This window comes from Oryctolagus cuniculus, chromosome 20 (genome assembly GCF_964237555.1).
Source record: "Oryctolagus cuniculus chromosome 20, mOryCun1.1, whole genome shotgun sequence".
NCBI classification, from domain to species: Eukaryota; Metazoa; Chordata; class Mammalia; order Lagomorpha; family Leporidae; genus Oryctolagus; species Oryctolagus cuniculus.
Window position 1 is genome coordinate 8,466,783 of NC_091451.1, and position 27,631 is coordinate 8,494,413.

The following is a 27,631-nucleotide window of genomic DNA, read 5'->3' on the forward strand; positions in this document are numbered from 1 at the left end:
GAATACTACACAGTGGTTAAAAAATTGAAATCCTTTCATTTGCAACAAAATGGATGCAACTGAAAACCATTATACTTAGTGAAATAAGTCATCACAAAAAGACAAACACCATATAGTCTCTCTAATCTGTCATAACTAATAGAATATTCAAAATGTAATCTATAGGAGTGAAACTCACACCTTGAGATGCAATGATTTTAAACAGTCCTTACCTTGACTGTTGATGAACAATGTTTTTCTTGTTTTTTTGTCTGTTGTTATTGTTTTCTTTTATATTCATACTATTCAGTGAACTCTCTACTTAGTATAGGGTTAATCTTATGAGTATAAAACTAACTGGAAATTGATCTTGGTAAAAAATAAGAATGGGAAAGGAAGGAAGAGGGGTGGAAGTATGGGTTGGGAGGGAAGTGGGGGAGAAGAATCATCATGTTCCCAAATTTGTATATATTAAATGCATGAAGTTGTTTTCCTTAAACAAAATTTTTAAAAAGTAAGTTTGATGAAAAATTTTTGGAAATCCATACATATGAAAGCTGTTCAAAAAGTTCATGAAATGCGAATTATGAAAAATGTATGCTTAGATTTCAAATCTGGGGAACCAAATAAACGTATCTTTTCATTTCATTTTTATATGAACTTTCTGAAGTGCTCTCAAGCAGGTTGGTGCAGGGAACTGCGAGGGATGAAGAACTGAGAAGGACTTCCATCTTGCTTTGATGACTTTTTTTTTTTTTTTTTTTTTTGGACAGGCAGTGTTAGACAGTGAGAGAGAGAGAGACACAGAGAGAAAGGTCTTCCTTTTTCCGTTGGTTCACTCCCCAAGTGGCCGATACAGCTGGCACGTTGTGGCCGGCGCACTGCGCTGATCTGAAGCCAGGAATCAGGTGCTTCCTCCTGGTCTCCCATGCGGGTGCAAGGTCCAAGCACCTGGGCCAGCCTCCACTGCCCTCCTGGGCCACAGCAGAGAGCCGGACTGGAAGAGGAGCAACCAAGACAGAATCCAGCGCCCCAACCAGGACTAGAACCCAGGGTGCCAGCGCCATAGGTGGAGGATTAGCCTAGTGAGCCACGGCGCCAGCGATGACTGTGTTTCTGTAATCAAGATTTTTTTTTTAAAAGAAAATGATTAAGTTTTTTGAGCATGTCGAATTTGAGGTATGTGATGCCATTCATGAAGGTGGATGTTTCTGTGAGTCCACAGCTTGAGAGAGATGTCCAGACCAGAAATAAAGACTCATAGCAGAAGTCACGGAAGAGTGGTTTAAGTTTTTAAGAGATAGGCAGGGGAGTGAATGGAAAGGAGTGACTAAACAACTAAACATGGCAAGGGGAACACCAGGACCAAGTGCAGTTCAGAACCCAGGCAAAGAATGAGTTTCAGGGAAGTGCATTCAACAATCACTGTTGCCAATAAGTGATGGCAGTGGTATCAGGGGCTGGGAAGAGATGTGTGCTGATCACTGGCAACCCAAGAACAGTATGTTCACTGGAGTGGATAGAAGCCAAACTGCAGTGAGTGTAGTACACTTGAGCTAGGGAAAAAGCCTCTGTTATATACTCAGCTTATACTCAGCTCATGAATATTTAGGTCGACTGTCAAAACTGTAATATACAGGAATTATTTATCACCAGTAATTGCTATTGAGCTGGACTTCTTTTATATTTATATAATATAACTAGTCGTGTAGTCATCAATTTTATTTTTTTATTTTTAGACATTTATTTGCGAGACAGAGAAGCAGACAGACAGAGCTCCCATCTGCTGGTTACTCCCAAAATGCCTAAAGAGACTGGGGTTGGGCCAGGTCAAAGCTGAGAGCCAGAAACTCAATCCAGGTCTCCCATATGGGTAATGGGGACCAAACTACTTGAGCTACCACTTGCTATTTTCCAGGGTGCCCATTAGCAGAGAGCTGGAATTGGGAGCAGAGCTCAGATTTGAACCCATGTACACTATTAATGGGATGCAGGGATCTCAACTGGGATCTGATTCACTAGATCAAACATCTGCCCTTGAACCCACTTTGGATACTGCACTGATGTTTGAAATCAGGCATGTGGTTTGGAATCCCAGCTTCCTTACCAGCTAGGGGCATAGAACTAGTTACTTAACCTCCCTAAAATTATGACTTACTGCTTGCTAAACTTAACTTTTCTTTTAAAAAAGGAATAATCATTCACCACTACCCTGAACACACCTCAGAAAATTATGATGATGATTAAATAATAGAATTACATAACATATCTCACAGTAGTTAAGGTTATAATTTGCTGGATTTTTATTACTACTTATTACTGATATTAGCAATTGGGGAGTTCTCCACCTAGAGTGATCTACAAAATACATAAGGACTCCTGGCAGGGTCTTTTGTCTTGGGCACATCCCACAAGAAAGCATGTGACAGTGATAACTTTTTCGGCAGAGTCTTTGTTTCCTTCACACCCTCCACATTTACAAAGTCAACTGAGGTCTATACATTTCACTTCTAACGGAAATATGCTTTAGAATGCTTGCTGCGTGTACCATTTACAGAGCAGCCAGATAAAGTAGCAAAGTTGCCTTTTAACACAAAAATATAATTTCCTCATTCAAAAAAATCTGTAAGAACAAATAACTTATGTGAAGGCATGTAAGTAGCTACCATTTATGAAATTTCTCTACTTAAACAGCCAATCTGGGTGCTGGTGTTGTGCAATAGTGGGTAAAGCCACCAGCAAGGCCAGCATCCCATATGGGCACCAAATTCGTATTTCAGCTACTCCACTTCTGATCCAGCTCTCTGCTAATGACCTGGGGAAAGAAGCAGAAGATGATCCAGGAGCTTGGGCCTGGATGAAGCTCCTGACTCCTGGCTTTGGCCTGACCCAGCCTTGGTCATTGTAGTCATATGGAGAGTGAATCAGTAGATGGAACATCTATTTCTCTGTCTTCCCCTCTTACACTGTGATTCTGACTTTCAAACAAGTAAACACATCTTTAAAAAAAGAAGAAGAAAGGGCCAACTGGCCAACTGAGGTCTTGTGAGTAGATTCTAAGGCGGTCCTTTGGGGAAATTTATGTTCTAATTCTCATGTCTTTGTGTAATCCCTTCTCCTTCACTTTCTGAAGGGCTTGCACTTTTGCCTCAAACCAGTAAAGTATGACAAAAGCTGCTGGATGTCACCCCTGGCAATCTTCTGGATAGCAGACTCTAGGTTGATGAACTAAGCAGCCATGTTGGGCCACTGGAAATCCAAAAACAGTATGTTCACTGGAGTGATAGAATAAAAGCCAATTTGCAACTGTATGCCAAATGTTATTCCCATGTTACAAGGGCATGTGGTGACCTCCAGATCTCCAGGAATTGAGGGTGGCCTCCAATCAACAGCCAACTTCAAGCTTGGGGGCTCAGTTCAACAACTGAGAGTCAATCAATTGTGCCAGCGAGTTTGGAGGTGGACTGCTCATCAAGAGAGCCTGGCTGCTACTTTGCAGCCTTTTGAGACCCTGGGCTCCTGCCCACATGCACTGCGAAAGAATGAATGCACGTTATTTTAAGCTACGAAGTCTGTGGTACATGTCATGCAGCAATAGCTAACTAATACAGATCCCATGCAGTTATACTAAAAAAGGGAGTCAGGGTGTCTTTCTAGCATCCAGGAGAACCATGATCTGGAACAGCAATGACAGATGAAGCACAGTTTCAGGAAATGCTCCTTTTCCTAACTCATGGCAGACATGCATACATAGGCACTTTGACAAACAGGACCCGGGTGGTGTCATATGGCATATGTGGAAACACCAGGTATTGAAGCTTTTCCTTAGGAAGGCTTACAATCAACATGCATCATAAAAGTAGTGGAAATGTCCATGAAAGGAATGGACTCCTCTATTAAGTGTTGTGGTTTTCAATTCTTGCAACTTGTGGAATTCTGGTATTTTTTTCTGAAAAGCCACCTCTCCTTCATGTTCAGACAACTTTTCTGGCAAAGCTCTCTCCACCCTCAACTCCAAAAGCAACATGTGATTTATGCCTCTGTAGTCAGAACACCATATTTCCCTGATTTCAAGTCAAGGGAATCAAACAACTTGTGATAATTCCAGGATTTTCTTCAAATTGCCAGAAAATGGTATTTTTCCCACTGGATCATAAACTAAGAGGATATAAACCTAGAGCTTTGGATAGCCATCTCACTACACAGGGAGCTTGAGAATCGTGCCAGCACACATGGCAGTAGAGGTAAGAAACTGGGACAGAGAGACAGAAACAAAGCTCCTATGGAAACATCTGAACGTCTAGATAAAACCACCCATAAAACCAGATTTACCAATTACTTGAATTCAAGTCTTTCCTTGCCTATGCTTATATGACAGTGAAAATTTTCCCCAATATAATTTGAATTTGGTTCAGTTGTATAAACAGCATGGTAGCTGGGACATGAGCAATATTACCTCAATGTCATGGCTAAGTGTGTCCATCCTTGCAAAGGGAAGTACCAAAAGGTAAGAAACAGAAGTTCATATGCAGACTGATTGAATGCAGACTCAAACAAGAATAACTGCTTGTCACTGGATCTAAATGTTGGAGAACAATTCTCTAGCTTTCTATGCATAGATTTATCAGTGGCTACTTTATACAACACCAAACAGAATAGAAACTAGGTGGTCCCAGAAAAACCTGTAGCTCTTATTTTGGCCTTGTGAAAGATGCTGAGAGGTAGCTATTTGGTGCAGTGGTTAAAACGCTGCTTGGAATGCCCTGCACTCTCAGAGTGCCCGGGTTCAAGTCCCAACTCTGCTCTGATTCCAGCTTCCTGTTAGTACACAGGATAGCATGTGATGGCACAGGTACTGAGGTCCCTGCCTCCCTCATGGGAAACCCAGATTGAGTCAAATGCTCCTGTTTTCAGCCTGGCCCAGCCCTGGCTGCTACAGGCTTTTGAGGAATGACTCAATAGAACAGAAGATAAGCCCTTCCCAGAACCACTCTGTGTGTGTAGGTGCCTTTGCTGTTCAAATAAAACTAATCATTTTAAAAAGAAATAGGCTCTGATATCACAGCATAAGAAGATCCAGCTTGAAGTTTCAATTTTGTGACTGTCTCTTTTCCTCCAAAGAAACTGATTCTTGAAATGACACAAAAGTTCTTGAAGCCTTACTATGCACCAGAATAATTCCTGTGACAATCCCATACCTGATCTACTTACATAAACCTTATGAAACATGCAGAAATGTCAAGGATAGCAGAAATTCCAGAGTAACAACTGGACAGTCATACTGATGACTCAGTTCTGATAAGCTTCGGCAAAGCCACACATTACAATCTCTGTTTGACCTTGTGTATGATATCACTCACCCAACTTCTATGTATCCCCTTTATTTTTTTCCAAGACATTTATCATCATTTGACATATTTAGCTTTTTGGCTGGTGAATATCAGACACGGATGAGACGTAGATGTCTATGTCGTCAATTATCTACACTCTCCAGGAAGTGTCAGTTTACTTACAGATTTTAGTTTTTGCAAAAACAGCCTTTGGACTATTCTAAGAGCTGTACAATGCCTTGACAGTACTTTAATCAGGACATTGGTCAAATTCCAGCCAGGGAAGCAGAAGCTATTTCAGCAGAGCAAATTGGTTCCACCGCTATTGGGTGCTGAATGAGTAGAAGGAGTAACATGGAAATAGCCCAGAGATTGTAACTGCAGGGAGCAACTACCACCTCGCAGGCTGAAGGAAATGAGGGAAAGCAGACAAAATAACCAGAAGCTAACAGTTCACAGGTAAGAGCCTACAGACAGCAGTCTCAGACATCTGAGGCAGGTGCATCATGGGCTGCCGCACGGAGCTCAGGACCTCAGAAGAAAAGCTACCCAGAGAAAGGGCTCAGACCTCCCAGGAGAGGAAAGTGGCTGGCTCCTGCTGCTACCTGAGTGGTTGCAGTGAGGCTAGTTCTAGAAATTGGAGGAACCCAAATCGCTGACAGAAACCATGTGAAGGGCTGTGCTGGTGTCAACGCAGGTGCAGGAATTGAAACAGGAATAAGTCCCTACTCCCCTATCTAGTTTTCCAATATCCCTGTACTGCTCTTTTTGGTACAACCTAGGAAAATGCCCTCCTGCAAAGCACAACTGTGGTTGGCCGAATTCCAATCCCAACAGTCAAAGCAGGACATGGACACAGGATGTGGGCTGAATGGTAACCGTTTAAGGATGAACACAGGTCCTAAAGAAGGTCTCCGGTTGTGTTTTCTCAGGGGAAAAATCAAATTGCAAACCAAATGGTAGGACGATTGAGTCCTGACCACACTGTCACTATCTTCCTCTCTTCCTCTTCTGAACACCATAGATTTTAATCGGGAGTAACTCTGCTGCACTTCAGGAGGTCTGTGGACCCATGGAATTTCATTATAAAATTGTCTTTGATATATCATGTGTGCAACTTTCTGGATAAATGAGTCTGTAACTAGATAAAGTTTCAAAGGAGCCTGTAACACCTCTTCCCCAAATTCTCTACCACTGCCCCATATCCTTATTCATTATTTAGACTTGCTACAGAAAATTCAGCCAACTTCTAGTAGTTAGTGTCTCTAAATCCCTGAAATACACTTACGACTATGACTCTTTGTAATGTAGAAAAGGAACCAATTTGAACCCACCTCAAGAAAACTCAAGGGAAAGGAAGGAAGCGGATTTATCCAAGGGATCTCAGCCAAGGAATACAGCATCTAGTTAAAGAAAGGAATTCAAAATAGGACTGTTTCTTCCTATACTCTGTACAAATGGACTCCACTATATATTCTCAAAAAAAGTCTATATTGCAGAATTATTTGTAATAGTGAAAATTTGGAAATAAAGTAAATGTTTCTCAACAAAATAATGCATAAATGGTGCATCACTTAATACAGTCAACTACTAAGCAGCAGTTAAAAATCAACCAAGTCTACATACATGTCCACAACTCAAAGGTATACCATTGAGTGGGATGGAAAAGCAAGTCGCAGAATAGTATGTTCAATATTACATCATTTGTAAAAAGTTTTAAAACATGCAAAAATGTTATATGTAGCTGATACATACACCAGCAGCAAAATAATAAAAATACAATAGGAATCATAACTCCCAAATTTAGATTTGTTGACCCCTAGTGAGTAGAGAAAAGAAAGAAACAAGAAGTCTGTTCAGCGGAGTTTAAGTATAGCTGTCCCACACAGCTTCTTTAAAATAAACTTGGTGGTAGGCATTTAGCCTAGGATGAAAACGCTGAATAAGACGCCAGTGTCCCACCTCACCGTGCCTGGGTTCCATCCCGGCCCTGCTCTCAATGACTCAATGCTCTTGGATCCATGCCCCCAATGTGGGAGACCTGGATGGAGTTCCCAGCTCCTGGCTTCAGCCCAGGTTCAACCATTGCAGGAATTTGGGAAGTGAGCCAACATATGGGAGCTCTCTGTGTTTTTCTTTTTCAGTCTCTGTTTCTCAAAAAAAAAAAAAACTAAATTTTTTTAAAATAAAAGTAAATCTGTACCAAATATTGTGAAACATTAAGACTTAGCAAAGTGAAGTGGGACATTCTGACCGCTGTGATCTCAGTCTGTGATTTTCTTTGTTTTTGAAATGCTTCATAAACTTAAAACCTAGCAAATGTAAAGGGCACTAAAAACTCTATTAGCAATGACCTGCACTGCCCCTTCACATAATTAACAGGAGCTCGAAGGAGAGAGGAATTCACGACATCTCAGAGACTCTTCCCAGCACAAGTCTCCTGTTCAGACACGACAGTTTCTCCTGGGGGAGGGTATTAGAAAGATAGCTGTAGCTGTGATGGTACTAGGAGAATGAAGAGAGGGCAGACGAGGGTAGCATCTTCATGGTATTTAACACAAATGAACAAGAGACAGACACACACTAAGAATCTCCCTCAGCAAGGAGAAACAGAGTAACAGGCAAAGGTCTGGTAAGCTGCAGTTGCTGGCTGGCTGTACCACCCTCCTCCATAAGCCAAAACCTCAAAACAGTTACCCCTGGATCTGTGACCATCTGCACAGCTGGCCAAGCCATCTTCTGATCTCTTTTATTATCAAGTGATTCCATCATATTACAGACAAATTTTCTGATTCCTTGGTAGTTATTAAAATGGGGTTTTAGTTTATTTGCAGTATGATTTGCCTCTAATCTATGGCTATTAATGGTCAGAATGGGAAAATAGAAAAAGGACTTTCTCACTTTACACCTGTCCTTAAAAATTTCCCATCAGTCTATCATATTATATCAGAAATCAAGGCAAAGATTAAGTATTTTGATCATTTGTGTAATTTTGTTACTTTTCTGAAATTTCCTCTAAATATTACCCAAAATTGCAAAGTAATAATGGCAATGCCAATCTCCTTGATGTTAATGCCATGGTTCTGAAAACTTTCCATCAGTTTCTAACTCTGTGGTTACTGTCCAGCTTTCTAAAGCACGCAAATCAAAATATCAAGGAATGGGGCTGACACTGTGGCATAGTAGGTTAATCCTCCGCCTGCAGTGCCGGCATTCCATATGGGCGCCAGTTCTAGTCCCAGCTGCTCCTCTTCCTATCCAGCTCTCTGCTGTGGCCTGGGAAAGCAGTGGAAGATGGCCCAAGTCCTTAGTCCCCTGCACCTACATGGGAGTCCCGGAGGAGGCTCCTAGCTCCTGGCTTCAGATCAGTGCAGCTCTGGCGGTTGCAGCCAACCGGGGAGTGAACCAGTGGATTTAAGACCTACCTCTCTCCCTCCCTCTCTCTCTCTCTCTCTCTCTCTCTCTCTCTCTCTCTCCCTCTCTCTGTGTAACTCTGACTTTCAAATAAATAAATAAATCCTTTTTTTAAAGAAAAAAGAAAGCACTCATGCAATGGGATAGTGAATTCCCAGTTTTGCAAAGAAAGGAAAGCTACAAGGCAGCATTTCGCATGCAGCAGCGTATCCTACAGAAGAGAAATGAAGCCTGTCTGATCTATAAATCAGTTGCATTATATTCTTTGATGTCTTTTACTCTCAAATGCCACCAGCAACCTCAGGAATATTGACACAACAAAACATCCTCCACCCATAAAAGGTTGAAATCAACAGCAACTGAGAACACTGTAGGATTTTCCCTTCTACGTTACATGAGACTGGTAATCTGATGAAAAGTCAAATTATAATCACCCTGCCTTTAAAACCTGGTGTTCTGTTTTTTAAATACATTCCATCTAGCCAGAGATTGTTTCTAAAGTTCTATAAGCCAATGTACTTGGAACACATTAATTCCATTAGCAGGCTATTTCAGGAACTAGTGAGCATATTTCTTGGAAACAAATATATGTGACTAAAACACAACCTCAAAAAAGAAAGCCCTGTAAGACTGAAAACAAGGATATGATTTTTAAATGCACTTAAAAACTCTTTCTCCTCACATATCAAAGGTGTCACTGTTGCTTCTTGACTGAGAAGTTGTTTGAGATTTGGGTCTTTAAACCCAAAGCCCATTTTGGGACAGCATTGTAAGTCATCTCTCTGTCCCTTAATCATGGGTGACTGCTAAATGAAGTGTATCTATTTTCTCTGTTACATTACTATTGGCAACCAGGTCTTCAGTAAGTGCCCAGAAATGTTGCCATGGTTACAAAAAGCCTTCAGCATCCCTCTTGTTTTGGGACAATTTAGCTTAAAATCTATTGTGGAGAAAAATATGGTACATTAAGGAACATAAAATCAAGATGCAACGTTATGAAAAGAATTCGAGATTACAAGGCTCTTTTAAAAAGCATGCGTAAATCACTGATGAAAATGCTACCTTTCCTTAGTGTATATTCAAGTATCTCACTGAGTGGCCCATATACCACAGCTTACATTACTCCTTGGTATAAAGGAAAAAATCAATACATGAGGATTCTTTAAGACTGGTCACCCACAGGAAAAGAAAAAAAAAAAAAACCACACACACACACACACACACACAGAAGAAAAAGAAAGAATTAACACATTCAACATTTGTGCAGCATAGAGTCTAGTCAATCACTGATCTGAGTTTCATTGGCCTTGAGGACATTTAAATATTTTGAGGAAAAAGAATAAGAGCTTTTGTTCAATGGTTCTAAGGCATCTGAAGTAAATTAGTGGGTGATGTCACATCAGAGAGACAGAGAGAGAGAGAGAGGGAGGGAGAGAGAGAGAGAGAGAGAGAGAGTGTGTTCCCTAGAGGCAACTTAGCAATGCTATTCCATCTATAAAGCTAAGACTGAATTTGCCCTACGAAACAGTCTCATCCTCAGCTTGCTTTACCAGTTCCTACCAGCACCAAATAGCCAGGCCATTAGAAATATCTTTGCATCCTCTGGAACGGACTGAAAAAATGATAATATACTTTTGAATAGTCTGAGGGAAGAGGCCAGGACTTAGACTTGTGTGCACATGTCTGGTCCCCACAGTGTTTGTATATATTGAGTGTTTAGTACATACCAGAGGACTTGGTTTGTAGAGGGCCAGGCTCTGTGATGCAGCAGGTTGGACCACTGATTGTGAAGCCCACATCCCAAATCAGAGTGCCCGGTTTGAGTCGCAGCACCTCTGCTTCCGATCCGGCTCGCTGCTAATTGGATCCCTGGGGCAGCAGCAGATGATGGCTCAAATGTTTGGGCCCCTGCCACCCATGTGGGCGATCTGCATGAAGTGCTGAGCTCCTGGCTTAAGCCTGGTCTAGTGCTGGCTGTTATATTTGGAAAGCAAGTCAGGAGACAGAAGATTGATCAATCTCTTTCTTTCATTCTGTCTTTCAAGAAGATGAAAATAAATAAAAATAAACTTTTTTAAAAGTTTGTGGAAAATGCATGTATCAAAAATGGCATACATTTCAAAATTCTATATCGAAATAAGCTAATTTTTTAAAAAATTCATTTATTTTACTTGAAAGTCAGACTTACACAGAGAGAGAAGGAGAGGCGGGGGGGAGGGGGGGTCTTCCATCTGCTGGTTCACTCCCCAATTGGCCGCAACAGCCGGAGCTGCGTCGATCCACAGCCAGGAGCCAGGAGCCAGGAGCTTCTTCTGGGCCTCCCATGCGGGTGCAGGGGCCCAAGGACTTGGGCCATCTTCTACTGCTTTCCTAGGCCATAGCAGAGAGCTGGATCGGAAGTAGAGCAGCTGGGACTCGAACTGGCGCTCATTTGGGATGCCAGCACTGCAGGCGGCAGCTTTACCTGCTATGCCACAGCGCCGTCCCCAAAATAAGCTAATCTTTTAAATTCCATTTTTTCCAAGAAATATCCTCATATTTGACTATTTAGGAAAGGTCATGGTCAACACCTATGTCACATCAATCCCACATCCTTGCCACTATTTATGATTTTCCATTGTCCTTATTTTCCCTGTGAAATGCAGAAGTGGGTGGGATTTACAGTCATAATGGTGATGAGGACTCTGTTGAACACTTTCACTTACAGAAGGAGACAGTAAACATACTTTTCCCTATTGCTCCCCCTGAGGACAACCAAAAATCCCACACTTTGTATTTAACACAAGACAAAAAGATGGAAAGGTACAAAGGAGAAGGCAGCACAGCCAGGGACTCGTGACTATCACGGCGGGGAGCTCCCTGAATTCCTTTGCCTCATCTATCCCAGGCTTGAAGCCAAAGAAACTAACAACCCCAAGATGGCAATGAACAAAAAGAGCTTCAGGAAAACCTTACTTGCTTTGCCCAAAGGACCAGTAACACAGGAAGTTTAGACAGTAACCACTCTACGCCAGCCAAACAACACAGAAAAATACTATAGTCCCACCCTCATCGCTGATAACAGAGACTACCAGTATGAAAGGAGGCACCCCAATAGTCCCACAGGGGTGTCAGGGAAGACCCATTGGGAACCACGTCTTTCCTTCTGATGGTGGGCAGGCTTGTAGTGTTAGTGGAGACCACACAGGGAGCCACGTATTCTACTCCCACCTGGAAGTAACGAGTTCCCTTCCTCTTCCCACGTAGGAGTGTCAGAGGGTGTCAGACCTGAGACTTTCACTGGCACCCAGTGGCAATCAGACCACCCCCGTCTTGCTCACAGTAGAAACTGCACGAGAAGATGGAGCCCTCTCAAACCTGCATTAGCAAGGAGCACCTCCCAAAACAGACCTCTGTTGGTGTCATCTTTGACTAAGATCTTTTTTGAGATGCCAATTGCTTACAGGATAAAAGCTAAAGTCTTAATATGAATTGAAAAACAAAGACCTTCCTGGTTGTGGCTGAAGCTCTAGCTTCATGATCCATCCCTGAAAAAATGTTAGATTTGTCCATATGTCAGCATTCAGTCCACTTCTTTTCATGGCAATGCCTTCCTCTGCCGTTCACCCATTAAATTTTGACTCATCTAAATGCTGTTTCATCTAATCTTTGGAACCTTATCTGATCACCTCTGGGGAAATCATTCCAAAACTTTCCATGTACACAACTGTAACTTTCCACAAGCTTCGGTTATAGGACTACTTGCATGTAGCTGTTATGCATTGCATAACCCTTTAGTGGAAGATCAAGATCTTATTTTCCCATTTATCCTTCAGCACAAACTTGCTATCAATTGAAGAAGACTATCCCAACTCGATTTCAAGGTGTAGTGCTAAGAAAATAAATTGCAAGTGCCAGCTTTCATGTAACATGCAGAAAGTTGAAAATAAGGCATCTACTCTATAACAACAAAAATCTCAATAATTTTTAAATGACATGCTTTCACAAGCTTGCCAGAGGCTACAGTCATAGGCAACTGTCAAGTCCAAACATAAAAGACAACATCTTTCAAGGGGTTCAAGAGGACACAAGCACCAGCTTGTCAGGGGCAGGTGCTAGATGCATATAAGCTGACGAGAAGAATTAAACTAACATTTTCAGGGAATTTCTAAAGATCAAGGGTAGACGAGCACAAGAATGTAGAAACCACAGGAGTCACAAACTCAAGGGAAATTCAAACCCTCGAAGCAGCTCTTCACAGAACTTACCAGGTGCTCAGGAGAAAGCCAGGGGCCGGGCAGGGGTGGAAAAAGAGGCAGCCATGGAGGAGGGGACGGGCAGGAGCAACGGGAAAAAGCAGTCCTACCCGGATCCCTGCCTTGTGTTTCCACCGTGGAACAGAAAACTTGAGTCACCAGGGGGAAGACAGCAAATCTGGTTGCCCTCAGACCACAAGTAAAGACCCATGAAGGTTGATGAATAAAGTAGACTGGGGAGGAGGCACTAAGAAGCCCTTGAGGTTAGAACAGTAGGGATCCTCTACCCGTGGAGGGTGCAGCAGGGCAAGGAGAGCAGAATTACTAAGAAGGCCCTAACCCCAAGACACAGGGCACAATCCCTGCCGCAGAACAAGGCACCTCTGCCACAGCAGGCAACACCACACCAGCAAACACTGAGGACTGAGGATCAGCAGGCTCCCAGTGAGACCCTCTCAGGCACAGGCAAAAAGGAAAGACAGAGCGGAAGAAGGGGCCAATTTTGACAAAATCCTACAACAAACCAACCCCCACCCTAAATGAAATGCAGTGACAGAAGACTCCAAAGCCTGCATTGCCCTGAAATTAACAATAAAAATAAAACCAATCAAGCCTCTCATACTCAAGGTCCAGCATTTGCAGGCAGAGGTACAGCCCACTTCCCCTACACATGATGTCCTGTTTCCAGCCAGAAATCACAAGACAAACCGAGAAGCAAGAGAGGAAAACAGCTGTTAAGAGGCAAAATAGGGGCCAGCGCCGTGGCTCACTTGGTTAATCCTCTGCCTGCAGCACCAGCATCCCATATGGGTGCCGGTTCTAGTCCTGGTTGCTCCTCTTCCAGTCCAGCTCTCTGCTGTGCCCCGAGAAGGCAGTGGAGGATGGCCCAAGTGCTTGGGAGACCAAGAAGAAGCACCTGGCTCCTGGCTTTGGATTGGCGTAACTCCAGCCATAGCGGCCATTTGGGGGGTGAACCAGCAGAAGACCTTTCTCTCTGTCTCTCTCTCTTACTGTCTAACTCTGTCAAATAAATAAAAAAAAGAGAGACAAAACAATCAAGGAAGTCAAACACAAATATGACTCAGACACTAGAACTATCAGACAGGATATTTAAAATAACCATGACCAGGGTCAGCACCATGGTGCACTAGGTTAATCCTCCATCTGCAGGGCCGGCAGCCCGTGTGGGCACTGGGTTCTAGTCCCAGTTGCTCCTCTTCCAGTCCAGCTCTCTGCTGTGGCCCAGGAAGGCAGTGGAGGATGGCCCAGGTTCTTGGGTCCCTGCACCCACATGGGAGACCAGGAAGAAACTCCTGGCTCCTGGCTTTGGATTGGTGCAGCTCCATCCATTGTGGCCAATTAGGGAGTGAACCAGAGGATGGAAGACCTTTCTCTCTTTCTCTTTCTCTCTCACTGTTTGTAATTCTACCTGTCAAATAAATAAATTATAAAAAAACATGACTAATATGTTAAGAATCCATGGGGGGAAGGGTTAAAAACATGAATTTATGCTGAATTTCAGAAAAAAAAATTGAAATTATAGAATTATACAATTAAATCAAAATGGTAGAAATGAAAAATATGGTAACAGAGATAAAGAATGCTTTTGACGAGCTGGCTCATAAGCAGACCCTACATGCCACACAAAAGGTTAATAAACTTGAAGAAGGTCATGTCAGTAAATACCACCCAAAAAGGAAAACAGAATGGTGAAAATATAACATCCAAGAGTTATCAGATGATACCAAATAGTCTAACCTTTGTCTAACTAGAATACCAGAAGGAAGACCAAGAGAGAATGGAGCAGAAAGGAAAACAGCCAAGAATTTTCCAAAAGTAATGATGTCCTCTAAGTTTATTAGAATCATCAACCCTATAAGCCTAGGAAATACCAACAAAAAACAAATAATGGAACATAAACATGCATTCGCATGTGCCTTCATAAATGCTGCTGAAAATCAGAGACAAAGACAAATCTTGGACACCTCCAGAAGAAGAAAGACACATGCAGGGAAGAGGGGAAGTACAGCATATTTCTTACATGAAACTATGCAAGCCATAAGACGGCAGTGACCTTAAAGTGCAGTAAGAAAATAGCTGTCAATCCGAATTCTATACCCAGCTAAAATATTTCTCAAACAAGTGAGAAGTATTTTTCAAACAAAACATAAGGTAATTCATCAGTAGCATATATGACTATAAGAAGTGTTAAAATGAAGAGTGCTTCAAGTTGGATAAGTTAGGGTAAACAAAATAGCAAAAATATTTTTGAAAAATAAGTGACAAGTATTTTCCAAAGAAAAACTGATATAATCCATTACTAGAATATACAAGAAAAGTTAAAATAAAGCATGCTTCAAATGGTATAAATAAGATATATATATATAAATAAAATCCTTTCATATATTTTAATAATTATAAGAGATCAACAACTGTCTAAAGCAAAGTAGTATGAATGTATTATGTTTAAAACATACATAAAAGCAAAATATATGACATCAGTAAAATAAAGTATAGGATGGAATAAATGAGACTACACTGCTTTATCATCATATTGTATCTGAAGTGGAACAATAAAATTTCAAGGTAGACTTCAGTTAACTATATATGTATGCTGACATACTAGGGTGACCATCAAACTTCAGTAAAGTGAACACAGAATAGACATGAAATGGAATCACAAAAAACTCAATCTAAAAAAAAAACAGGATATTTGGGATTAAAGAAACAAAGAAAAGAGAAGCAAATATAAAAGAATCTGGCAAAATGACAGCTCTAAATTCAATAATATTAATAATTACATTAAATACAAATAGTTAAAACACATCAATTAAAATGAAATATTGTCAGACTGTATCAAAAAGTGATGCCCAGTCATCTGTAATGTGCAACAAATACAATCACAAAATATGTTTAAAGTTAAAGAATGGAAAAGAACGTATCACACCAACACTGATCCAAAGAAAGCTGAAGTACTCACATTGATATCAAAGCAGAGTTTAGAGACATCACCAAGATAAAAATGGTATGCTACAGAGTGACAACAAGGTCAAAGCAGCAAAAAGATGCATGCCCTTAACAGCAAACCCGGAACTCCTAACTACACAAAGCAAAAATTGATAAAAATGAGAGAAATCACTAAATAGACAACTAAAGGCTTCAGTGTTACTCCCTACAGTCAATAGAACATAATCAATAGGCAAAAAGTAAGAGGCAAAATAAGCATTAGGAAAATCAGTAAAGCAGCCTGAAACATTTTAGAGTAATCTACAGAATATGCTACCCAAAAACAACAGAATATACAGCAAGTTCGAGGGCAAATGATACACTCAACAAGTCAGAACATATTCAGGGCACTAAAACAAGCTTTTAACTAAGTTTTCAAAGTATGTGCTCAGGCCATAACAGAATTCGATGAGACATCAACCACAGAAAAATGTCTAGAATATCCCATTTATAACTTTATACACTTAAATAACCAACGCCTGAAAGATGAACTGAAAAGGGTAATTAGAAACTATTTTGATCTTAATAAAATAATAATACAACACATTAATATTTGTTGGATGCAAACAAAGCCCTGCCTGGGGGGAAATTCATACATTAAATGATACTAGGAAGGAAGAAAGGACAAATTAGATCAAAAGCAAGGAGGAGGAAGAAAAAATAGTTGCAGAATTCAATGAACCTCAGAAAAAAAACTCTCAAACTGCCCATTTTTCTGCTGTAAAGCAAGAACAACAGCATCTACCTCTCACAGTTAGCATCCCTTGGTGCTGTTCCACCATTAATTATTATTTGTCTCACTATCTACCTGACACTGAACTCACAATTAAGGGTACAGAGATAAATTTGTGACACAGTCACTCTCTTCCAAGAGGTTGCAATCTAGTGAGTGAACATGTCCTAAGGAGATAAATGAACTTGGTTGTTTCACTGTCATTAGATTTTAAAGCAATTACAAAAATTAGCCAAGCAAGGTATCTATTGAGCCAATATCATGTTAATTTCAAATACAGCTCAACATTGGCAAGAATTCTCTGAAAATAATAGAAATTTTAATTCCAATTGAAGAAATGTAACTTCTGGTCCAGATATTTCTAGAATTATTTCTAAGGATAATTTTTCAAAGACTCAAAATTATGATTATTTATACTTTATCAGGTTTAGAAAGACTACCAGCCCACGAACTTTTCACCAGGTTATTCTAACATTTCAATGTCACTTTAGCTTAAGAGTATAATGAACCGTGATAAGGGTACTTCAAAATGTTCATGGAAAATGGAACTAAAAGATCAAATTTTGGTGCAAAAATAAAACCTGAAATCCATGTGTAGTGTTTTCACAATAGGTATTTTCCCATGAATTTTTGAAAACTCCTCATATACATAATTTCAATTATTTTACAGCAAAATAAACTTATCTTCTAATTCCATTTTTTCATGAGCTGTTTGAAAAACCTTTGTCTAAGAAGAATATGGAAGTATGTTTCCTAGGGTGGAAATTGGGTATACTGGTTAAAATGCACTTGGGACACCATACTCCATGTCAGGGAGTGCCAGTCCTATTCTTGATTCTAGCTTCCTTGGTAGGCAGCAGGTGGTGACTCAAACATTTGGGTCCCTGCCACCCATAAGAGAGCCCTAGATTGCATTCGTGGCTTTGATGTGGTCCAGCTCCACCTGCCATAGTCATTTACAAAATAAACCAGTGTATGGAAAACATCTCCCCCCACCCTTGCACTCACTCTCGGTCTTGCTCTTCCTCTCCCTCTCTCTCTCTCTTCCAAATGAATAAAATAACATTTTTAAAGTATTTTTCGTTATGTAACATAACTTCATGTATCTAGAAAAAAAAACCTCTTGCATAAAAAGGTAAAGTTCAAAGGAATCATTGTAAAAGGATGAAGAGGTTATGAAAAGTCTGCCCCCTCCAACAAAAATGGAATTATTGAGTCTATCTTTATGTCGCATAAATAATTTACGAGTCTATGTTAGCTGTGTATGCACTACAACCACGTATCATACGTACGTACCAACCCCCGTGTCTGCATATCCCTTAACCAAGTAGAAATGTCCAGACTTCCAGGTTAGCATATGAGAAGTAGGAGAAATGTATGCCGTAACAGGTCATTTTACCAAATTAATTCTATTTTCTCATATTCATTATCCATTTGCTGAAGGTCCAAAACGTGCTCAATCCTGACAGCAAAAGCTTTAGAGGCAGCTTTTATAAAACGTGTCCTTAGCGTTCAAGGCTGAAAGAAAATCGAGCTATTCTTACTGCAGAGACTTCCTACCCACTGCCATCTCAGTGAAACACTGAGTGTTCTTGGAGTGCTAGCAACTATAAATTCTGCAACCAGTATGGCTTTTTTGCACAGGATTTCACACTGAATAATATAGTAACATCTAGAAATCCCTAAATCAGGGGGAAAAAAGAGAACATTTCAAAAGATATTTTAAAAAGCACGACATGCGTACAAGAGGCAAAAACAACCCACAGCCTGGTTTTCACCACTTCACTTGCTAAGACCTATGGTTTGGAGATATGGCGTCCACAAACACGAGTCTCCCAAAGCTTAAATGTTGGAAATATTCCTGGGGTTCTATCTCTCAATCAAAAATGAGTATGATTGAGAGGTATAAGAAAGAAAAATAAAATCCATATGATAACTAAAAACAAGACAAAATAAAGTAGAAATACCTTTTGCCAGAACCAAGAGAAAATTATCATTGGCTAGCCTACCTTGATTTTTTCCGTTCACATTTTCTAACGTAGCAGGGAGTTGGCTATCAAAGCTGTGCTGAAGGTCGCATCTTTGCTTTTCAGGGTAACACTCTTCCTCAGCAATAGAAGAAAGTCCACGTGCTGACTTATGGTCATCTAGGGTCTGGTCGGGCCACTGGGACGTTACAGAACATGAGCCCTTTGCATTTGGGCTAACTCTGGGGCCTGAACTTTGGGCAGAGTCCTGCAAATCACTCTCACAACATGAGACATGTTCCACTTCGAGAAACAAGGAATTTGCATCCTCTTGACTCCAATCGTTGTCTTGTTCTTCGTCTTCGTAACAAGTTTCCTGAATCTGAACCTCGTCAAAGTCCTGGTCCGGCTGTCCGCTCAGATTAGAGTCTTGTTTGCTTAAGTTAACCAGCGAGGCTGACAAGGTATCCCCTGCCTGCTGGAGAGCTTCATAGATGCGAGATATCCAGGAAGAGAGAGGCTGGAAGAAGTTGTGAGCATCCTGAGATGCCATGGCCAGCACCATGGCCAGCTGTCTGCAGAGCCACGGGTTCAGTTCCTTCAGCACTCCGCATTTAGCGTGAACTGTGTGATAAGCATGACGAGCAATTAGATTGGATGTCTCCTGGTGGATGTGTATGTTTCACTTTCAAAACTTCTCAGCTGAAACAGAGGCAAGAGACAGTTAACCTGTTAAACTTACAACCGCAGACCCATCACCAGATAATTGCAATCAATGTTAAACAGCACTGAAGACACAAGGAGATCCACATAGAAATCTGAAGACTATGAAATAAAGATGATTGTGAATGCCTACATGTAGATTACTTCAATGCCCTTTTCCCTCCATGGACATGCACTAAACTTCTGTCAGTAGAACTGGGTTGTATTCATGTGGACTTACAGAAGTTTATCCCCCACAGGCGATACTTAGTGTGAAAAGGATAAATGAATCCTCACTAACAGCCAGTCAGCCATGGCATTTCAAAGTGCAAGAAAGGTGGGCCGTTTCATCTAGGAACCTGCGGATCAGGTTCAGATTCTGCAGTCAGACGAGCCGACTAAAGAGCACCTCTGCTGTGTGACACGAAAGGCTTATTCTTTCAAACGAGATATGTGTCTGGAATTAAAAAGCATTACACACATTTTAAAACAGGACTTTATATTTTTATGCCATTTCTAGAAACTATATCCACTCTTGGGGAGCAATCACCGAAAATCTGAGGGTGGCAAACGGATTACCCAGCTTACTGGAGACAGTTCTTTGGCACCTCACTGCCTTTGTCTCTGTTCCAAGCTCCCAGTCGCAGTGCTCTGCAACCTGTGAGAGTCCTGAGACCTACTTAGTCCTGCAGAATTCACAGGCTGAAGGCAGCTGCTGCAGGACATCAACAAGACCATGGGACACGAAGACCCTTGAGTTAAATCTCTATACTTTTACATGCACACATTTGCATGAGTATGGATATTCTGGGTGTGTATATATCTCACTGCTATTCCGCTGCTCATCAACATTTCAGGATGAATGTTATAAACGACTACAGTGCCTAAACATACTGCTTGAATTTGATTATCCCATTTCTTTTATAGCACTCGCTTCCTTCTGACTGAGTCCGCCAGCAATCCCTTAGGTTTTGGCTCTCTTGACCTCCGGCTGTTGCATTTGACATGACTGCTTGCATTTTCCTAAAGAGTTCTTTTAGGCCATGCATGGACACATTGATTCATTCAATAAACAAATATTGATTAAGTACATAGTGCACGCTAGGCACAGTGCCAGGTATAAGATAACCCTCAGGACTCCGTCTCCATGGAGCCCGTATTTCAGTTAAAGGGAGAATGTGAGCTCTCTCTGTTCCCTCTTCTCCCCCTCTCCCCGTGTGGATGAATTAATTTGTCTCCCTTTCAGGCTCTTCTTGTATTCCCATCAATTATACATAAGGGTATTTCAAAAATCTGTGAGAAATGAAATTAAAAGATATGTATTTCCACACACACAAATTGAAATCCATGTTTTCATGATCTGAATTTTCCAGGGACTTTTTTGAAGAACTCTCATATGCATGCATTTCGATTTTGTTTTTGCCCCGAAATAAACACATTTTTCAATTCCACTTCCAAAAAACTTTTCAAAGTCTCTTCTACACAACCAGTCATCGTCCTATGGCATTTTCTTCTCCCCTTTTAAACACCAGAGGGGAAACTCTAAACTATACATTTTCAGCTCTTCATTCAATAATTCTTCCCAGACTTGTAATCCTCATAAGCTAAACCAGTGATTTGCAAACTTTGGTGCATTGGCATCAACTGTGAATCAATAAACCTCCATGGCAGAACAGACATTTGGTCTAGTGGTTAAGACGCTGTGGGGGGACACCCATATCCCATATGGGAATGCCTGGAATCAAGTCCCAGTTCCACGCTTCCTGCTAATGTGCATCCTGGGAGACATAAGTGATGGGTCAAATACTTGGGTCCCTGACACCCACATGGGAAATGTAGATTGAGTTCCTGGCTCCTGGCTCCAGCCTGGCACTGCCCCAGTTGTTGCAGGCCTTTGGGAAGTGAAGTAGCATGTTAGAATGAATCAATCAATCTCTCTCCCTCTCTCTCTCTCCCCCCTCCTCTCTCCCTCTCCCTCCCTCTCCCTCTCAGCATTCTCCATCTTTCAAATATATTAAATAAATAAAAATAATTTTAATTTAAAAACTAGCACAAAGGCCCAGACTTCTTGAAGGAACAGGCCTGGTCTTGGCCTCTGTATTTTTGTCAAGTTTCCCAGGTGAGATTAAACCTCACCAACGTTTTGAAAATGCTGATAAAGAGAGATTAGCTGCTCTTGAATGTCTTATCAATGTGTCAAATGCTTGTCATCCAAAGCTAGCTAGCACTTTGCTACATATGATCTGCACTCTAAACACACAGCACCTAGGGGTTGTGAATTTCCATCTCCAAGGCTCCCTCTTAACATCCCAAATTCACAAAGAGTTCCTTCCTTATGTTTGGTACAGTGATCACCCTAACTCCAGCTCCCTCAGATGTTATTTAACCAGTTACCTCCCTTCTCTGGTCTTCCCCAGCCCTGATCCACCCTCTATGTCTCTGCCCATAACCCTGTCCTATCAAGTTCATTGCCTGACTCCTGTTCTAGAATGGAGACATCATGGAGGGCAAACTTGCTATTGCATCCCCAGTGCCTAAGAGTGTGCTGAGCATGCGGCAAATTTGAAAGACAGAAAGACGGAAGTCGGGGGGGAGGGAGGGAGGGAGGAAGAGAGTAAGGCAGGCAGGCAGGCAGGTAGGGTATTTAAAAATTGTGCACAAGGGGTAGGTGATTGGCACAGCAATTGGGACACTACTTGCAATGCCCGCATCCCACATCAGAATGGCTGGGTTCAAGTCCTGGTTCTGCTCCCGATTACAGTTTCACATTAATACAGACCCTGGGAGGCAGTGGAAGTTGTTGGGCACCTGCTGCCCACGTGGGAGACCCACATGAAATTCCTGGCTGCTGGCTTTGACCTGAGTCCAGTCCCCATGGTTGCTGAATCTGGGGAGTGAACCAGGAGATGTGAGCACTGTGGCTTGCTTGCTTGCTCTCTCCCCCTCCTCTTTCTCTCTCTGCTTTTCAAATAAACTAAATTTTTAAAAGTCATGTTGTACTCAACACGTATTATATTGGTGAATAAAACTTACTGAGAGTTGTTCAAGAGATGCTAAGCAATATTATCACACAAATTCCTTGCTTGGCAACCTCGCAGAGTCTTTCAGCATCTGCTCCACCCCGCTGTGCCACACAGGTTTTTGTTGGGCTGTCCGCCCCCACAAGCACGCTACCTAAATTACTGCGCTTTAGGGCATATGGACCAAGAATGTTCTCCCAGTGATAGTCACAGATGTCCAGTCCCCTCTTTCATCCTGACCGAATGGCCCGCTGGGTATGAACTGCCCCCAGGAAGCCCGTCACGCAGCAGGAATTCGGCCACTTCTCATCACTGCTTGCTGCACAGTCCTCCGTGCCTGCAACACTAACCTGCTAAGCATTTTCCAAAGGGACCACACTCTTTCCCGACTTCTGTTTATTCTGCCTGCAAGGGCTTCTCACCTAACCTACCTGGTAAGTACTTAAGTCATTTTTAACAATGAAACTTCTTTTGTTTCCTCAGTCAACTCAACATCTACAATCGAAGGTGTGGATTCACAGGGACGAGAGTCTTCTGAGATACAGGATTTCCCTTGGTGGGGTGACGTGTTTGTCAATCTTCGTATTTATACTTTACAGCTCCTGAACACACAGACAGCAGGGACCATGAATGTGTTCACTGAAAGAATTAATGATGAATTTTCAATGAATATCACAAAACAAAACCACCCCAATTCCCCTATTATATTCATCTGTAAAGCAGAGCTAATGCACCAGATTATGTCTAACAGTTCCCTTCTGCTTCAAAACCCAAGAACTTACTAGTGTGGGGCAAAAGCATTATCATATTCAGGATGGACATGGGTAAAGGGACGCTGCCTTTTCAGGGACTGGCTCTACACATTTTATCAATAATCATTGTCAGATGATCATGGAGTGATTGAAAAGAGGTTAAACGTTGGGAAGGAAGTTTAGCCTAGCAGTTAAAGTGCTAGTGTCCCATACTGGAGCATCTAGGTTCAATATCTACCTTTAGCTTCTGACTCCAGCTTCCTGCTCACGCACACCCTGGGAGGCAGCAGGGATAGCTCAAACAATTGGGTTCCTTGCTACTCACATGGGAAACCAGGATTGAGTTCCCAGAATTCCTGGCTCTGATGGGGTCTAGACCAGTCATTTAGGAGTGAACCACCAGATGGGAGTTCTCTCTGTTTCTTTGCTTCTCCAATAACTATTTGTTTAAAAAAAATAAAGAGGCCAAATCTCAGTCCAGATATGAAGGCGAGCCCCATTGTTACATTCCCAAATACTAACAAAGGAAAAGCACCCACAGCTAGAGCCTGAAAAACTAGCTAGCTGACAACACTGGAGACCTTTCATTTCATACAACATCAGCCCAAAGCCAAAGGGGCTCCATGCTGGCACAGTAACCATGGAGATATCTTTGCTGCATGGGTAATTTCAGCTTGGTCGGTAGAGCTCTCTAAGGGCAATGCCAAATAGATGCCTAGGATCCTCGTCCTTTGGGTTCTTTCTTAAAACTAATGAGAAGACAAACCAGCTTCTGTTCTTACAGAGATTTAAAACACATACATGCGAGAAAAGAAAAAAGACAGTCCAGCTCCCTGGGTGAGAAGAAAAAACACATTTATGTCTTGTCACCACCAAGAAGGCTCCTTATTAGAATTAAAATAATTCACGACACTTCTTTTTGAAGAGAAGCATAAAATAAGGGGTGTGTATATGTCCATGTGTGGGTAGGTGGGTATCTATGTGTGGGTGGGTGTGTGTCCCCGAGTGTGTGTGTATGTGTGTGTCCATGTGTGTGTGTGTCCGTGTGTGTGTGTGTCTGTGTGTGGGTGGGTTTAACAAACTCCTAACACAAACATGACCTGGGAAGGTTGACATATCCTCACACTAACAATCTGAGAAAGACTTATTAGGAATTGATAAGAGAAAATGAAAGGAAAGCCATCAAAAATGCAAGGACTTCAAAAAGTTCATGGAAAATACAATTAAAAGATTAGCCTGTTACAAAAATTTTTTGAAAAATATAGGTGTTGTTTTTCATAATATGCATTTTCCATGAACTTTTTAAATTATCTTCATATATTCCTAAGGGCTGCATTAAAAAAAAACTCGTTTTAATTAAAAAGACATTTGATTAGTATCAGTTTAAGTATGGAGATGTGTGCTACTGCCACCACCACAGGCCCCACAGGCCAACGTTCTCTTCCTGCAGCACACTCTCCACCTGCTCCCTGAGTGTCCTGAGGAGAGAGGCTGCGCTCCCCAGGAACTTCCAAGGCAAGTACGTCCAAGATGGCCAAATAGGGTTGAGCCACACTGACCTCAGCTGTTCTGGGATTCAGAAGGACAAGGCAGCAGTCAACCCTATCTCCTTCAGCACCAAGAAGGAGGCCTTGGCTATCACAATCTTCAGGGAGACTGATGCCAATTCTATGGAGAGCAAAACCCAGGAGACCCATATTCATCTCAAAGTCAGGATTCTATTCCTAGGAACTGTACCAGACTAGACCACTGTGTCACTTTCAGACACAACTGACACTGATTAGGACAAAATAAATCACTCACACCCTACCCCCCTGGATTCACCTAGAATCAAAATCAAAGCAACAAGCCAAGTGATACACCACATTCCAGCTAAACCATAAGCTCTTTTTCAATAAAACCTACTCCATAAAGAAGGGACAGTTACACCAGATGCACAGGCATCAGTGTAGACACACAGGAGCCATGAAGAAGCAAGGTAGCATAACACCTCCACAGGAACAAATACTCCTCCAGAATTAGATCCTGAGCTGGAAGAAGTATTTCAAATGTCAGCTATAGAATTCAAAATAATGATTGTAAGGAAACTCAATGAGATGCAAGAGAACATAAATAGATTAAAGAAATGAGGAAATCTGTGAGTGACATGCATTAAAATCTTGGGCCCTGTAGGGGAAACACTCCAAGACATCAGTGCAGGGGACAACTTCTTGAATAAGATCCTCAAAGCACAGGAAACAAGCGAAACTAAACAAATGGGAATATTTCAAACTTAGAAACTTGTATACAGCAAAGGAAATAATCAATACAGTGGTGGGACATCCAGAAAATATCTGTGAGCTACCTATCTGACAAAGGATTAATATCTAGAATATATCAGCAACTTACAACACACACACACACACACAAAAGCAACCAATCTAGTTAAGAAATGGGCAAAGGACCTCAATGGACAGTTCTCAAAAAAAGAATAGAAATGGCCAACAAACATAAGCAAAAATGCTCAATTTCACTAACCATCAAGGAAATGCAAATCAAAACCACACTGAGACATCATTTCACCCCAGTCAGAATGACTAAAATCCAAAACACAGAGAGTAACAAATGCTGGTGAGGATATGGAGAAAGGGGAACACCCATATACTACTGGTGGGAATGTAAATTAGTGCAACCACTGTGGAAAAACAGTATGGAGATTCCTTCAAAAACTAGAAACAGACTTGCCATGTGGTCCAGAAGTCCCATTACTGGATATATACTCAAAATACATGAACACATATCAAAGAGATACCTGCACCACCATGTTTACAGAAGCACTGTTCACAATGCCCATCTGGAATCAAAGATGCCCATCATCAGATCAACAGATAAAGAAAATGTGGCATATATACACAATTGAATATTATTCAGGTATACAAAAAAGAATGAAATTCTACCATTTGAATCAAAAAGGACATAACAGGAAGACATTATGTTGAGTGAAATAAGCAAGACATACACACGAAGACTGAACTGTCCGTATCAGTACTGCTACAAATACAGTTCTATAAAACTTTGGTTTATACCTTGTCAAGCCAAAGTTTACCATGTTAGACCACTACAGTTTCAGTCATCTGTGATTACTTTAAAGTTTACTGTATATGGTGAAATGGTCATTTTTCCACCCAATTATTGTTTATAGCCATTGTCTATATTCCCATTTGCTTTTCAGTTGCTCAACTTTTTTGTTGAAGCATTAAGCCTTTTTACTGCAATGTAAATTTAAAATGTTATCTCAAAAACTAAAAAATGGGAGGGGAGAGTAGAAGGATGAGAATATCAACATATTATTGAAATTGCATCTATGAATTATGTTGAATCTGTTAAAAACTAATTAAAACTTTAAAATATTAAAAAAACTCAAAGAGTTGCATTTCTGTAGGGGGAGGAAACCTAGCAAATTCCTGAGCCATAGACTTTATCCAATATTTTGGTCATCTTCACCAAGGTGATTGTGAACAAAGAAAAGATGTCTCATATACAAAATCACAATGCTCATAATCTTTTAAAAACTAGTAATTAAATCTTTCTGATCACACTTTCTACCTGATGACAGCTGCCTGCTGGGAGAGACAGAGCTAAGCAGAAATACCAATTTTAAATTTACATTAATTTAGAGAAAGCTGAAATGGAAGTACCTATGCCTGCATAGTGTTTAAACAATGATCAGTTCCTGGATAGAGCCAGTCACATCCCGAGACACAAAAAGCATTTCCAGTAATATGAAGGGGTCTTCAAAAGTTTATATAAAATGCGTATTATAAAAAAACTATAGGGGCCAGCATTATGGCAGAGTGGGTAAAGTCACCACCTGCTATGCCAACCTCCCGTATCAGTGCTGGTTCGCATCCTGGCTGTTCCACTTTCAATCCAGCTCCCTGCTAATGTTCTGGGAAATGGCCCAAGTCCTTGGATCCCTACACCCATGTGGGAGACCCAGATGAAGCTCCTGGCTCCTAGACCAGTGCCGGCCATTGTGGCCATCAGGGGAGTGAACTAGCAGATGAAAGATCTCTCTCTCTCTCTCTCTCTCTCTCTTTTCCCCCTCCATCTCCCTCTCTGTATGTAACTTTTTCAAAATAAATACCTTTAAAAATAAACAAACTAGGGGCGGTGCTGTGGCATACTGGGTAAAGCCTCTACTTGCAGTGCCGGCATCCTATATGGGCTGTAGTTCAAGTCTCTGCTGCTCCACTTCCAATCCAGCTCTCTGCTATGGCCTGGAAAAGCAGTAGAAGATGGCCCAAGTCCTTGGGCCCCTGCACCCATGTGGGAGACCTGGAAGAAGATCCTGGCTCCTGGCTTCAGATCAGTGCAGCACCAGCCATTGCAGTGAACTGGGAAGTGAACCAGAGGATGGAAGACCTCTCTCTCTCTCTCTCTCTCTCTCTCTCTCTGCTTCTCCTTCTCTTTGTGTAACTCTGACTTTCAAATAAATAAATAAATCTTTTTTA

At 41.4% G+C, this 27,631-nt stretch overlaps 1 protein-coding gene across 3 annotated transcripts in view; it reads right to left on the reverse strand.

The window, feature by feature from the left end:
- Nucleotides 1-27,631, reverse strand: part of SYT16 (synaptotagmin 16) — a 330,451-nt gene that overhangs the window by 109,859 nt on the left and 192,961 nt on the right. For all 3 annotated transcript variants that reach the window (XM_002719549.5, XM_070065064.1, XM_070065065.1), the window contains one exon: nucleotides 18,707-19,366. In XM_002719549.5, coding sequence (XP_002719595.2) covers nucleotides 18,707-19,229 — 523 coding nt within the window. In that variant the 5' untranslated portion in view covers nucleotides 19,230-19,366. The remainder of the gene's footprint in view (nucleotides 1-18,706; nucleotides 19,367-27,631) is intronic.